This window comes from Priapulus caudatus, unplaced genomic scaffold (genome assembly GCF_000485595.1).
Source record: "Priapulus caudatus unplaced genomic scaffold, Priapulus_caudatus-5.0.1 Scaffold1, whole genome shotgun sequence".
In the NCBI taxonomy this organism is placed as follows: domain Eukaryota; kingdom Metazoa; phylum Priapulida; class Priapulimorpha; order Priapulimorphida; family Priapulidae; genus Priapulus; species Priapulus caudatus.
The window spans coordinates 803,173-818,172 of NW_014577062.1; the positions used below are offsets into that span (position 1 = coordinate 803,173).

Sequence of the window (15,000 nt, forward strand, 5' to 3'; positions counted from 1 at the left end):
TCTCGCATACTAAGTATGAGATATCCCCTGAGATAGCCACCGAGATAAATCTTCGCGATAACTTGCAGACCCCGAGATGGGTTTATCTCGCACTACTTTTTAATCCAATGATTTTTCTTAATTACAAGGTCAAAGGTCACCTTTACAGTTTTTGGCCAATCAATACTCATAAAATTATTTAATAAAAAATAAAAAAATAATAAAAACATAAATAAAATAAAATAAAATAAAAATTATGTGCAAAATATTGAATTACTATATTCCTTATTACCTCATTATAGATAACCACGTCTCATACTCGCTACGCTCGTATGAGATGGGATATCTATAACTCGGATGAGATATCCCATCTCAAGCTCATACTGTGAGTGTGATAGAACCTACTGTGATAGAATACTGTGTTAGAATACTGTGATAGAACCTGTGATAGATCTCTCGCTCTCTCTCTCTCTCTCTCTCTCTCTCTATATATATATATATATTATAATATATATCTATTATATGGCCTAGACGAATCTACTGTATTTCGAATGCCATGCCACCACTGTCAATCAGAACGTAGGGCGTTGAGCAATTACGGGAGAGATGGATGATAAATTACATTTTAATGTTGATAATGTAATTTATACCTGTGATTTCCACTTTTAATTAATTCTCGTAATTTTCATCTAACACCCGTGCGTACACACAGCAGCGAGAATATGACTTGTTGCTAACGGCGTGGCTGCGAATGAAAACACTGAAATATGGCAGCTATGTAAGAAAAGGAAATACCCAACTATATTGGAAAAAGAATTAAGGGTACCATGGCGACTGTGGCGCAGCTGCCGACGGCGGTTCCATTACGGCTGGAAACATGCATTTCCATGCAAAGGGCACAGCAACCGATTACAGCAAAATCGATGCACAGGCTACTAGGTACTAGGTAGGTTATCGACATTTCATTATCATTAGGCAGCAGAACGATGAAGATTGAAGCATGCCGATTGAAGCCAATAAAAGCACTGAGCTCGCAAACAATTGTCACCTACGTGGGCCCCATCTCCCACCATCAACACGATCGTCATAGCAACTATGGAGAATTATCTGCAATCTTGTGTCTAATTCGCCGACGTGCTCAGTAGGCTGTGGGGGCTTACATCCAGCAGTGAATAAATACAAGCAGTCTACAGAAGCAAATCTATCGCTGTAAGACGCACTACATATATAACCCGAGCTGCCAAGCGCACGCGTCGACGTAAAGCGCAATGCTCGAGCAAGCGTTTTGTTAATGGCTTGTCAAATAACCACGCGGCAAAGCATCAGAAACGCTGGCCATTAGTCAAGTCGCACGTTAAAGTTGCCGAGACTTGATTATCAATCTCGATAGGTGCGGAACCGGCACAGTCTTCGCAGAAAAATTAATCATTTAACAAATTAGGATTGAATAAAAATAACAATTACATTTTTTTTATACACTCTTGAAGCAGTGTAGACGTAGATAAGTATTTTAATCCCTACAACTACCTTTCCACTGCTACTACTACTAAGTACTACCTAAACGTTGCAACTACTAATACTTTTATGTGGTTTCCTTATCGTGTAGATTTAATCTTTTCAACTATTTAATTTGCAGTGTCGCATGGCTGCTCGTGTATTAATTACGCCCGAGCAAGAATGATTTTGCTGGATATCGTCCAACGTCAACCGACACTCGTCTCATTAACTATATATACTACTGCCACATAAATGTTTTAGTGCTCCCCTCCCCGATTTAGGGTGCGATAAAATGCGGGTATTAAACAGTTGCTTCTCACTCATCACCTCACACGCCGGCAGCTAACTTTCACTATAAATCAGAAATGCGCACCGCTTTAGCGTTTTCACAGTCGTTACTTTAAGCGCATTGTAAATTCATCTAAACTAGTCAGACACGACATTTAAAACATATCGGCGTTGGCTGTATTAATTTGCGCCGTAAATCAGTATATATATATATATATATATATATATATATATATATATATAAACCATACTATCACAGAGTGAGTTAGTTAGCCGGCACGTCGTTACCTGCTGACGTTAAATTAAATATCAGCAAGCAAGACGTTTCCTACGAGTTACTCGTCTCAGCTCTTTTATTGGTTATGTGCATGTAGGGGCGCGATGTAAGTATTGTACTGGGAAAGGGGTTCAGACTTCGGGTTCTCGTGGTTCGACAGCGTAGAAGGTAGCAGCGTTGATAGCGTATAGATAACCTGTAGAGAGTATAGACGTAGTCGCAGATTCTTGTTTCACTTGGACTTTATTAGAAAACTCGAACACATACAAAATATATACATATAGTGATATACGTACGGCAACCTAACTAGGTCCCGTCATTTCTGTTTCCGTCGCTACATCTTGAATGACTCGCGTAACTCGGTTCCTAACTCTGTAACAAGCTCGTCAACGGCATGGTCAACGTGGATACCAACAACCGTCTGATACCACCTACTCGAAGCACCAGGAACATGTCAGAGCACTCTTTTCAAATCCCATCCTGCAGATGTGACTACAGGAAAGGCTCCTTCTTTCCCAGGTCTATTACAGAGTGGAACGCCTTAAATTACCCACTGAAGTGGTGACAGCCGAAAATCTATGTTCCTTTAAGTCTCTGATTATACTGCCTAAACGACATCAGGGCAGTTTTTTAAGTAAAATTTGATTTTTTTGGTTTTTTTTTCTTTAGAAAATCAAGGGAAGGGAAATTTTATTTTAGTCTCAACTAGCGCCTCCCGTTGGCATAATCATCAGTATGTTGAAGGTGGCCAATATAGCGTAGAAGTAGAAAGTAGAAGTAACTCGGTTCCTATCTTCCGTCTCCCCGAGCGTCTATTTAATTACAAGCTTCTTAAAAGCGCCCGGACGCCCCACAATCCACCCCCAGTTTCCCCCCGCAGCTTCTACTATTAGTGACATATATTAACGCACAATTGTCTGTAATCATTAGGGTGCGCGGTAGGGCTACGTATATATATATATATATACGAGCATACGTCCCATGTTATTACCAAAACAACAATAACTAGCCAGGGTTAGAAGTATAGACGCAATCCCTAATTAGCCGCAGTCCTACAATACAACATAAGCACACGCCCCACCCCTACCCTATAGATCTGCAGAGTGGATTATCAGTATGCAGACATGAAGCTACGTCAGAGATTCCGAAATGTAAATGAATGCATTTTACTTTCCGTACGTTAAGCAGTGTCAACAATCTTGGGTTCCTTCCGTGGCTACATCTTGTGGTGATGATTCATTGCTAATAAGGAGATAGATATTGTATTCTCTAGAAGAGATCGGTGTCGGGGGGTGTACTTTGCCCGGAAATGATTTAGAGCCTCAGAGATTGCTGCAGAACCGATATATATGCGAAGAACGTCGTCTGCGTATTTAAAATATGTACTGCCGTATATATGCTGGCCAATATTTACTTACGTCTCATCACTAGCGTTTACTCACTGCGCGAATCGACACGTGTCTCTGCATTCGGACGTTCTCGTGAGCAATATAATATATTGCATATTATCAGAAGTAGATAATAGGGAATTATTATTATTATTAGAGAATAGGAAATATTCCCTATTATCTACTTCTGATATTATGCTACTCGGACAATATTACACACATACGCATATACGCCTTTTCACGTAATTTTGCTTTACAAACTGTCGATGACAAACGCCAGTATCGATGTTAGTATGATACAAAGGCCTGCTTACAGAGCTTACAGCAACGATCTCACGCGCAGCTCATTGACTGCGAAATCGTAAACTCGGATGCGTCAGACTGTCCATCAGCATGCCGCGGCGCACTCATTTTCGCATTAGCTGCACAAAAACGAACTAAATATTCACCCCGTTCCTTTTAAAATCGCATAGTTCGGAATTCAATTAATTCACTTCGTTACTTCCATTCACGTCAGCTATAAATCCCGCCAAAGCTAAGCGCTGGCCTCGCAGCTAGACCAACCAGCAGCCCGGGTGAATGCACGCACATACTGAGCGATATATATTTATACTCACACTCACGATTCACAGAAGTCGATACATGATTATGTATTTCTCAGTTTCGACACGCTCGTTTTTCAGTATTGTCATTGAGTTAAAATATCTGTCAAAATGCCCAAAAATGCAGCAGAAAGGGTTGATCGACTGTGGTCTCACGAGGACAACGTCGCTCTTCTCGAGATTTGGAAATCGGATTTTATACAGGAACCTCGAGAAATAATCTAGCCTACCAAAAAATTGTTGAAAAACTGGCTGACCGGAGGATAGTTAAAACTGTACAAGTTAATAATCGGCTCAAACAGTTAAGAAATACTTATAAGAAGGTGGTAGACATCAACAACAAATCGGGAAGGGCACGAACAACGTGCGCGCAGTTATTTCATGGAATTGGACGAAGTGTTAGGAAGGCGTCCTAGAACTGATCGATCAAACCATAGATATATACAACATATGTTGTATATATCTATGATCAAACGTCGTGTGAACGCTCTCTTCAAAATCGACCTGTCGTTTTTGATCCGGGTCAGTCTCGGACCGTTTTCGACCCGGGACAAATGGCTCCGTATGAACGCGGCTTTAGTCTGCGTGGCGTTAGCTCTATCGGTGCAGCCCCTTCGCTCCTGTCCCTCATGTAGCGGGAGCGAAAGGGCTACACCGGTAGAGCTAGAGTGCCGTCAGCTGTGACAATACTTTGTAATACTGTGATAAGTTTTGGTTGGTATTGGCAGATGGTACCACCACCTAACAAGCCGAATTTTTATTTATTTAGAGATGGATACTTTACTATTAAAACTTAGATAAAATAAATAAATAAATATAAATATATATATATATTTATAAAAAGAGAGAGTCTCGTTTCAATTATGTGCGACATTAACGAGTTCATGGCAATCACTTCTCATCCCCTTGACCAGTCGTGGAGTTACAGTCGTGTAATGCTTTTTCCAGTTGAGCACTGGGGATTGCCACATTTTCACTGATTTCCCACGGTAGGCCAATTGTCGCGTACCATCAAATGAAATTAGCAAAGAGGAGAGTGTAGTTCAACAAATTCGTCACGTATTCCGGGCTCATGTATACACGTTTAGACGCGTCGGGTTCAGGACAGTGTAAACGACCGTGTAGTAAACACGCTCTCGCGCTGATCCATAGCCACCATTCAAACATATATTGTAATACGTGATTGGTCGGTTGTGTTCGGCATGCCTTCCTGCCTACCAGATGTTCTTGTCACGGGTTGAAAGTCTGTGAGGGCAGAGCGTACTCGGTAAGAATGAAGCGCCACAGGCTTGCAAGTATGTATTTCCCCATACAAGCAATCACATAATAATGCATGCCATGCAGCTGCAAAGCTGCCGTCTTTGATCGGCACACGCTGAGCTCGTTCTTGTCCGTACACAGATCGTCGCATATTCAATTTTAAGGAAATTGTCTTTTGTATTGATGAACGCTCGTGATCAGGCTCAGATAAAACCAGTTTCTAAACCACGTTTCCATATATATATATATATTTATTCTAGATCTATCTATCTATCTATCTGACCGCCCCGCCCGCGCCGCTCGCCCGTTCCCGTCCGTCCCTGTCTGTCTGTCTATCACTCTCTCTCTCTCTCTCTCTCTCTCCTCTCTCTCCTTCTATATATATAATATATATATATAAATAAATAAAATATATATATATTATATAATTATATAATAATACTATATATATGATGATATATATATATAAAGAGGTACAGTCGTATGGATATAAAACCAACAAAATGTAATAGAACGAGCAAACCGAACGAACAACGCAAAAATCTAAACAAAGGTAGAAGTTCACTGAAATACACCACCCAGAATGTACCTCAGAAATTGTAGATAAACTTATCTAAATAAATGTTTGTTTGATCACGCGTTTTTTGAGCAACACACATTCGATTATAACTATTATCAGACTTTAGTTTGACTCCATAAAAACACAAATTCGAGCGCGATACAGTTGATGATTCACAAGTAAATTCTGGTTAGTAAATGTTGAATATTTTGCGCTTTTATTGATACTCATCCTACTTTTTACAATTTTCGACTGACATTATAGGTGCTGATTAGTGATTCCCAACTAAAGGTTGCCATAACGAGTTGACCGTAATAACACGAAGCTATTCTACGTGGTCAGGCGAGGTCAATGGACGCATGGCTCTCCATAAAAGCTCTCCATAAAAGCCGACGACTCGCTCATTGATTTTACTGCTGTTAACGTTTATCACTTCTGACCAGTTCATGCAACATTCAACCGTGGTTCTACGGAGTAATGAATCACTTAACTCAAACTAATAGTGAAAGCTGGCATATTTGAGCCCTTTATGATTTAATAAGTGAACATAAAAAGCAATAATGAGAAGCAGCCGAAGTTAAACATCTTGAAAGGACGTAGCTTACTTGAACAGCAAAGAGTCAAACCAGGCAATACCATCACAAAGTAACACGTGATTTTAAAAATCACGTTTTTAGCTATTTTTCATCGAAAAAATAAGTACGCCACGTAAATAAATCCCAATAATAATAATGAAAACTATACGGAAAGCCAACAATATTCATGTACTAAATCTTGTGTAATGAATAGCGGAATCTGCGGTACATGGCGGGACACGGAAATTATATGTGGGAGGGGAATAGATCTTTTATCGTTTTATCGTTTAGAAGAATGTCACATCACGTAAATGCCATAAAGAAGCCAGTGCCATCTAGTCCAGGCAGTGCCCTAGCTTCGTAGGACTGACTGAACAGTGAACCTTTCAGCTAATGGATGGCAGGCGCAGGGTGGCAAAACCGAATGGGGTCATGCTAATTGGGTAATGAACTTGCACCCAACGAAGAAAACAGCATGCACGTTTAAATGACAACATGCCGATCCGCATCATCATCATCATCATCAGTAGCAGCAGCAGCAGCAGCATCATTTTCATCATCATCGTCATCATCATCATTATCATCATCATCAACACCGTCGTTGTCGGCGTCTTTGTCACCATCATCATCATCATCATCATCATCGTCATCGTCATCATCACCTTTATCATCACCACTGTGATTCCTAGAACTAAATAATAGAACTCTACAGAAAATTTATACATGGGGAGTGATCTTAAGAACATAATATGTAGTATTAATAGTTAGGCCGTGGCTACGCGTCTGGTTACCGGACGCCCAGCTCCCAGGCTACGCGGCCGGTCATACATTTCTTATGTGAACCCAACTATATTTTTTTCAGTAAAAAACAATAAACAATATGTTTTTATCATAATATTACTTACCTTTAGGTATTTTATCAAAAAAATGTGTTTTTGTAACTTTTGAAACAATAGTAAATCCAGTACAATCAACGATTTGAAAGGAGGCGTGGCCTAATTGTGACATTTGGGAATCTGTGCTGAGCTTTGTAATGGATGACCGGACGCGTAGCCACTGTGTAATAGTTAAGACGTAAAATTAAACCCACTTGATGAATTAATTAACTGTTTCATACAAGCAGGAATATGCAAGTCATGTGTCGACAACACATCACGCTGGATAAGCACACAGTAACTAACATGACGCGTGGCTCTTGCACATCAACGTACAAAATAAAGAACATAGGAGAAATCAATGGCAAAAGAAATATACAGCAAACGATGTTCATGATCAGCTGTCACCTGGGTTCGAAATGAAGAGAAATGATGCTCAACACCGTCACTTCCCCCCCCCACCTCCCCTCCGCGTATTTAACAGACGTGATTTAGGCTGGTATGCACGGATAGATGCGGGGGGACGTCTCCAGGCTTATATCCAGGTATATGTGGACACGCACACACGCACACACACGCACGCACGCACACATGGATATAGATCTACATCAGTTTCTTATACAGCACACACAGCTGTTACAGTGCCGTGTTTGCCGACAGTCTATATTCCACAGACATAATAATATGTCTATTGCGTGTACAAACGCTTGCTCTACAAACAGTTGCTCTAGTCCCTTTCAACTGTCGTTGCACTATTTTCGAACGTTAGCGCTGAGATCCTGTAGTTGACAATATAGAGCAACGTCAGCACATGACAAACACGAGCGGATAGTTTGCAACCCCGCAAATGTGTTTTCGCATATATGTGCTAAATCCGGGATCCTAACTCTAGAACGACATAGCCCTTCGCTCCTCTGCCACATGCCTGTAGCAGAACGAAGGGCTATAGTTCTCGAGCTAGGGCGCACCTGGGCTGGGGGCGGGCGGAATGCTTACCTGGCTGGGAATGGCCGGGTTTCTCCGTGGTGAGGGGCGCGCGGTCGGTCGTCAACGGATGCGTGCCCGCGTAGCCGATGCTGATCTCTAACGGCGGCCGCCCCGCTCTCGCCTTCTGCTTCGAGACGACGCACGACAGTATGACGATGACGACGCAACAGACGGCGAGAGCGACAAGGGCCGCCTTCTCGATGGCCGTGCGGCGGCGCCACAAGCTCGCAGCGCTGTACTTCCGGTAGGTGACGCCCGGCTCGTAGGTGCGCGCCGTGTCGCCGTTCGCTTCTCCATCGCCATCCTCGTCCTCAAACTCCGTGCGCCGGTACTTGCTTGTTGCTGACATCTGCAGCAGGCGAACACGCGACAGTTAGTCGCGAGTTGCTATAGTAACGGCACGCGGCTGACCCCGTCTGTCGTTCAGGGCATGTTAATAGGACCGCATACATTGCACGCACATTAAATCAAGAGAGTATAAAGAAGGCTTCTTTATACGCTCTTGATGAAATGCATATACACATGTATTACCAGTGCTGAATATAAGATATTACATACCGAAGATGAAAATATCTCTTAGCACGATATACAGAACGCGGGGCTGCAAATCGTGTGTCGTGTGTGTGTGTGTGTGTGTGTGTGTGATGTGTGTGTGTGTGTGTCGGTGTGTGTGTGTGTGTGCGTTGTATGTGTGTGTATGTCGTGCGTGCCGTACGTAGCGTGCGTACGTGCGAATGCGTGCGTCGTCGCGTCTGTGTGTGGCTAAATTCAGAAAACAAAAGAAATTAGGGGGAAATGATAGCGTCGGTTGGATTCATGTAATGTGCGACAACTGGGTTAATGTTAAATGCATAGTGGGCAAGGAGAGCGAATCTTGAGGAAATTGACCTTAGACATTCCTAACACCCCCCGCTGTCGACCATCGTTCCACTGTTGCGCAACGCTCTGCCTTGATCACATGCTACATTACCTAACCAGCTCATTGTTGACACACGGCCAGCACCGATTCCCGGCATCACGCAATTAAACCCATCGTGAATAAATAACGCGGTTGGGTACGCCATTTTTATACGCGTTGGGCAGAAGCAGTAGCCAGCCACTTTATAGTAATGGTATAGGCCAAATCGAAAAATGTGCACACCTATTGTCACTGTGTTAGCACGGCATAGAAAATATAGAGACACTATGTAGCAGCAGACTTTATATGCCCCTTGACTATATCTCCCGTATAATTATTTTTATCGGTTAGCACCCAAAGGGCGCCGGGTAGGATGTGACTACAGCTGTCTCAATAAACAGGCCGGTGGCATAGATGCGGTACTTGGCAGAAACTAAACACATGATCGTAACACATCTTCTACTGGAGGAGCAGCAGAACGCGTAACGTAAAAAAAACAGTAACACCGTAAAAAACAGTAAAAACGTAAAGCATGTGTAGGCAGAGTGTTTCTATCGGGTAGCCTCCAACTCTGCATCCTACACCCTCCCCTTCTTCTTGCTAAGACATTCGCTGGAGTCAGGTTAAGGCAGGGAGCACACGATGACCGGCTATATGGGGCGACTGGCTGGTAGTAAATTGCGCCTAGGTTTAATGTCTCAATTCATAGCCGTGGCCGCGCCATAGTTGAGCTGATCAGCCGCTGTACTCTGGCTGATTACGTCACTGAAGGCACGCACATCTATGCACCTTCTTTATCGCTCATTAGAGTTACAAGAGGCAATAATACTTATTAGTATATTCAGCTATTGATATATTAAGGAGTTAATGATAGAGTCTCTATTATTCAACTGCTGCATATATCAAGCGGTATCGTGGTTAAAGCTCTGTTATCTAATTTCGTCTAAAGAAAGAAGACGTCGACCCACCTGAGTCTGAATCCTATCTGCTTTCAAACAGTGTCAACAACGAGAAAAATGCACGCACGCTAGTTTTTTTGCCTCGGCGACTGAGCAGCGTCTCTCACTGCTCATAAATTTAGCTGCCAGAAAAAAAATCGAAAAAAAGCCCCCCCCTTGGGGGCCGCGTTTGGCGCACATGACAAAATTACGTAGACAGATTAATTACACTTAATTATCCGAAGGAGCACCATACTCGGCTCGTTAGCTGCTCTAAAGTGTGTGTATTAACGTGGGCCGCAAATAATGAAATGTAATATTCACTCATCCACGAGCACGTCCTCTTTAAATTCGGCGCTAAATCTTATCTCTATTCTGTTTTTCACTGTAGCCGCGCATGCAAGTCTGTATGTATTGTAAGGTGCCGACATCCAGTGTGAACGTGTGGCGCGGAAAGTGAGTGGTTCGCACCCTACTATTCAGGAGTAGATAATTTAGGCGAACATTTACATGGCAAGGTCCTTCCTCCTATAATATGTCCACGCGTTTCAAATGTAGCATATCGCACCGTCTACCCATATGTGTCAAGATATACATCAGAGTGATAATAGAAATAGTAATAATTATTTATTATTATTCACTCCTGATAACATTATAACAGATACTACGTTAGCACTGGTATGAGCGCGTTCATCGCCCACGCGAACTCGCAGGGTGGGGAGGGAAAGCTGCCAATCTATTTCACCAGTGAAACGAAATTGCTGAGCGTGTAAAGTTTCAGCCGACATTGCTCCTGTTAACAGCAAGCCAGCCACCCACGTGAAATCTGCAGAATTAATGCAAGTTGAGACGGCACAGGACATGCGAACGTCAACGATGGTCGTCCATCCATCACAGAGCATTGTAAATCTACATAAAATACTGAGTTGTAACTTAATTAGCTGAAGAACGGAGAAAAATTTTGCCGCTGGAACGCAAAAGAAATTTTGCAGTGCCATTGGTGGCATTAACGGCCAATGCTCGCGAATAATTTTTGTCTTTAAAATACAAAGTCGTAAAGCTAGTTTTTGTAATAATAAATACATCGAGACAATAGTACGACATTAACAGGGGTAAAGACATTTTGTTTTTCACCTCTGATATTAACTTATTATCTTACACCTTATCGAGTGTATGTATACACAGGTACACAGTGCGTGCGTACATGAATATAGATAATTAAAGCAATCCCTTGAAACGGCATGGATGTCACTTCAAGTGCTAGACTGTCGGAGTGACCATGATCCGTCATGTGGATGTAAGGGATTATATTTACACGGTGTAGATGAATTATAGAGGCATCTCTCTGGTCTACATAATCGGATAGTAGATCAAAACGACCCGGATAAGAATCCTCACAAGTGCTTTGGTACATAACCTGTCATGCCACATTCGGCAGATTCCCACCACCAGGTACGCAATCTAATCGCATCAATGAATGAATCGCATCTGACATGAATGATTTACGCATACACATAGCATTATCAGATAATAGGGGCTATCGTATTTTCTACTCTTGACATATAGCCATGTGTCTGAAGTTTGACTAGGTTGGCACTGCATGCTACACTGGTCATGCAGGGGGCGTATACAACCACACATTCTGTAGCAGAACATCCTCTGCACAAATTTAAATAACTCATCACGATGAGATTGTCAATGGGCAATATGTGGACGAACGACGACTAGCCTAGCTCTACAACTATATCTCTTCGCTAACGAAGGGCTATAGTTCTAGAGCTTATACTGGCCATACACCACGACAAGTATACCCAGTTGATATACTTTTGCAAATATTCAAGTTTTCTGTAAATAAAATGTGCAGCGCCAGCGAAACAAACAACAACTTCGACACCAGGCACGTCGTTTGATACACGGCCTACAATTGCTACAAGCCTAGCAGCTCTCTGGTTAGTAGTCTCTGCGCACCCCCGCCGTGATTCACTTTACTATCTGTACATGCAATTATCGTTTGCATGCAGCTATAAGCAGATTAATATACGTCTAATACGCTTGGATACAGACTGTCACAGCGCATCGCGTGTTACATATTCAGAGATGGACCTTTCTGGAGGCAGTGTATGACTATTATCTTATTCGGTGTACTTTCATTATCATGAGCTAACCCGATCTCAATGACACACGCGTACGAAGAATAAGACATAGGTAATATTAGGAGTGAATAATAGAGACTCTATTCTTATTATTATTCACTTAATATATGGCGGGGAAAAGTGACTGAATACGAAATGAAGGAATATTGGGATTCATGGTAATGTGCCGACACTGGGTAATGTTATATAGCATAGATGGCAAGGAGAGCGAATCTTGAGGGAAATTAGCTGCATTCCTACACCCCCGCTGTGCATCGTTCCACTGTGCGCAACGCTCTCTTGATCACATGCTAATTACCTAACAGATCATTGTTCACACGCAGCACCGATTTCCATGGCAACGCATATTAACATAGTGAATAAAATAACGCGGTTGGTTACGCATTTTTACGCGTTGGCAACAGCCAGCCACTTTATAGTATCAAGAGTAGATAATAACACATATAGTGTGTTATTATCTACTCTTGATAGTATGTATAGCAAATCGAAATGTGACACCTATTGTCACTGTGTTAGCACCATAGAAATATATAGAGACATCATGTACAGAGACTTTATATGCTCTTGACTATATCTACCTATATTATTTTTATGGTTAGCACCCAAATAGGGCGCGGGTAGGATGTGACTGTGTTAGATAAACAGGCCGGTGGCATAGATGCGGTACTTGGCAGAACTAAACACATATCGTACACATTTCTACTGAGGACAGCAGAAACGCGTAACGTAAAAAAACAGTAACACGGTAAAACAGTAAAAACGTAAAGCATGTGTAGCAGAGTGTTCTATCGGGTAGCTCCAACTCGCATCCTACACCCTCCCCTTCTTCTTGCTAAGACATTCCCGGAGTCAGGTTAAGGCAGCGGCCGCCACGATGACCGGCTATATGGGGGATGGCTGGTAGTAATTGTGCCTAGTATTAAAGTCTATTCATAGCCGTGCGGCCATAGTTGCAGCTGATCACCGCTGTACTGCTGCTGATTACGTCACTAGGCACCACATCTATGCACCTTCTTTATACGCTCTTGACCACATCTATATCATCAATAGCAAATAATACCTTATTAGTATTATTAGCTATTGATATTATTAGGAGTTAATGATAGAGTCTCTATTATTCACTCCTGATATTATCACGGTATCTGGTTAAACTCTGTTATCTAATTTCGCTAGAAAGAGACGTCGACCCACCTGAGTCTGAACCTATCTGCTTTCTACAGTGTTCAACAACGAGAAAAATGCACCCACGCAGTTTTGCCTGGCGACTGAGCAGGTTTCTCAATTGTATGTAATTTACTGCCAGAAATCGAAAGCTGGGTTGGCGCACATACAAAATACGTAGACAGAATAATTACATAATTATCCGAAGGAGGCACATGATGGCTGTTAGCTGCTCTAAGTGTGTGTATAACGTGGGCGCAATAATGAACATGTATATTCACTCATCTGCCGTCCTCTTAAATTGCGCTAAATCTTATCCTATTCTGTTTTTCACTGTAGGCTGCGCATGCAAGTCTGTATGTAATTGTAAGGCCGACACAGTGTGAACGTGTGGGCGGAAAGTGAGGGTTCGCACACGCATATATATCAGGAGTAGATAATAGGGAACATTACATGCAAGGTCTTCCTCCTATATATGTCCATCAGGAGTAGATAATAGGGTCCCTATTATCTACTCCTGATGTCCATCGAGTTCCAAATGTACATATCGCACGTCTCCATATGATGTCAAGATAACATCAGGAGTGAATAATAGAATAGTAATAATTATTATTATTCACTCCTGATAACATTATAACAGATACTACGTTAGCACTGGTATGAGCGCGTTCATCGCCCACGCGAACTCGCAGGGTGGGGAGGGAAAGCTGCCAATCGTATAATTCACCAGTGAAACGAAATTGGCTGAGCGTGAGGAAAGTTTCAGGCCGACCATTGCTGCCCTGTTAACAGCAAGCGCAGCCACCCACAGTGAAAATCTGCAGAATTAATGGCAAGTTTGAGACGGCACAGGAACACTGCGAAAACGACAACGATGGGTTGTCCATACCCATCAGCAGACGCAAATTGTAAATCTCACATAAAATAACTGAGTTGTAACTAATTAGCTGGAAAGAACGGAGAAAAATTTTGGCCGCTGGGAACGCAAAGAAAATTTTGCAGTGCCAATTGGTGCAATTAACGGCCAAATGCTGCGCGAATAATTTTTGATCTTTAAATACAAAGTCGTAAAGCAGTTTTTGTAATAATATAAATACATCGAGACCAATAGTACGACATTAACAGGGGTAAAAGATCATGTTTGTTTTCATCCTAGCTGATATTAACTTATTATCTGTTAACATCCTTAATCGAGTGTATGTATACCACACGGTACAGCAGTGCCGTGGCGTACCATGAATATAGATAATTAAAGGCAATCCGTTGAAACGGACATGGATGTCCACTATCAAGTCTAGACTGTCAGGAGTGACCAATAGATCCGTCATGTGGATGTAAGGGATTATAATTTACAACGGTGTGGATGAATTATTATGAGGCATCTCTCCTGGTCTACATAAATCGGATCAGTAGATCAAAAACGACCCGGATAAGAATCCTCACGAAGTGCCTGATTAGGGTACATTAACCTGATATGCCAGCAAGTTCGGCAGATTCCCACCCAGACCAAGGTACGCCAATTGCTAATCCGCAATCAATGAATGAATCAGCAAATCTGACATG

The 15,000-nt window shown here is 42.2% G+C and overlaps 1 protein-coding gene across 1 annotated transcript in view; it reads right to left on the reverse strand.

Annotated features, from left to right (window-relative positions):
* LOC106808231 (endothelin-converting enzyme 1-like) overlaps positions 1–15,000 on the reverse strand; it is a 46,198-nt gene that overhangs the window by 20,775 nt on the left and 10,423 nt on the right. Inside the window, exon 3 of the mRNA XM_014810894.1 lies at positions 8,297–8,636. Coding sequence (XP_014666380.1) covers positions 8,297–8,636 — 340 coding nt within the window. The remainder of the gene's footprint in view (positions 1–8,296; positions 8,637–15,000) is intronic.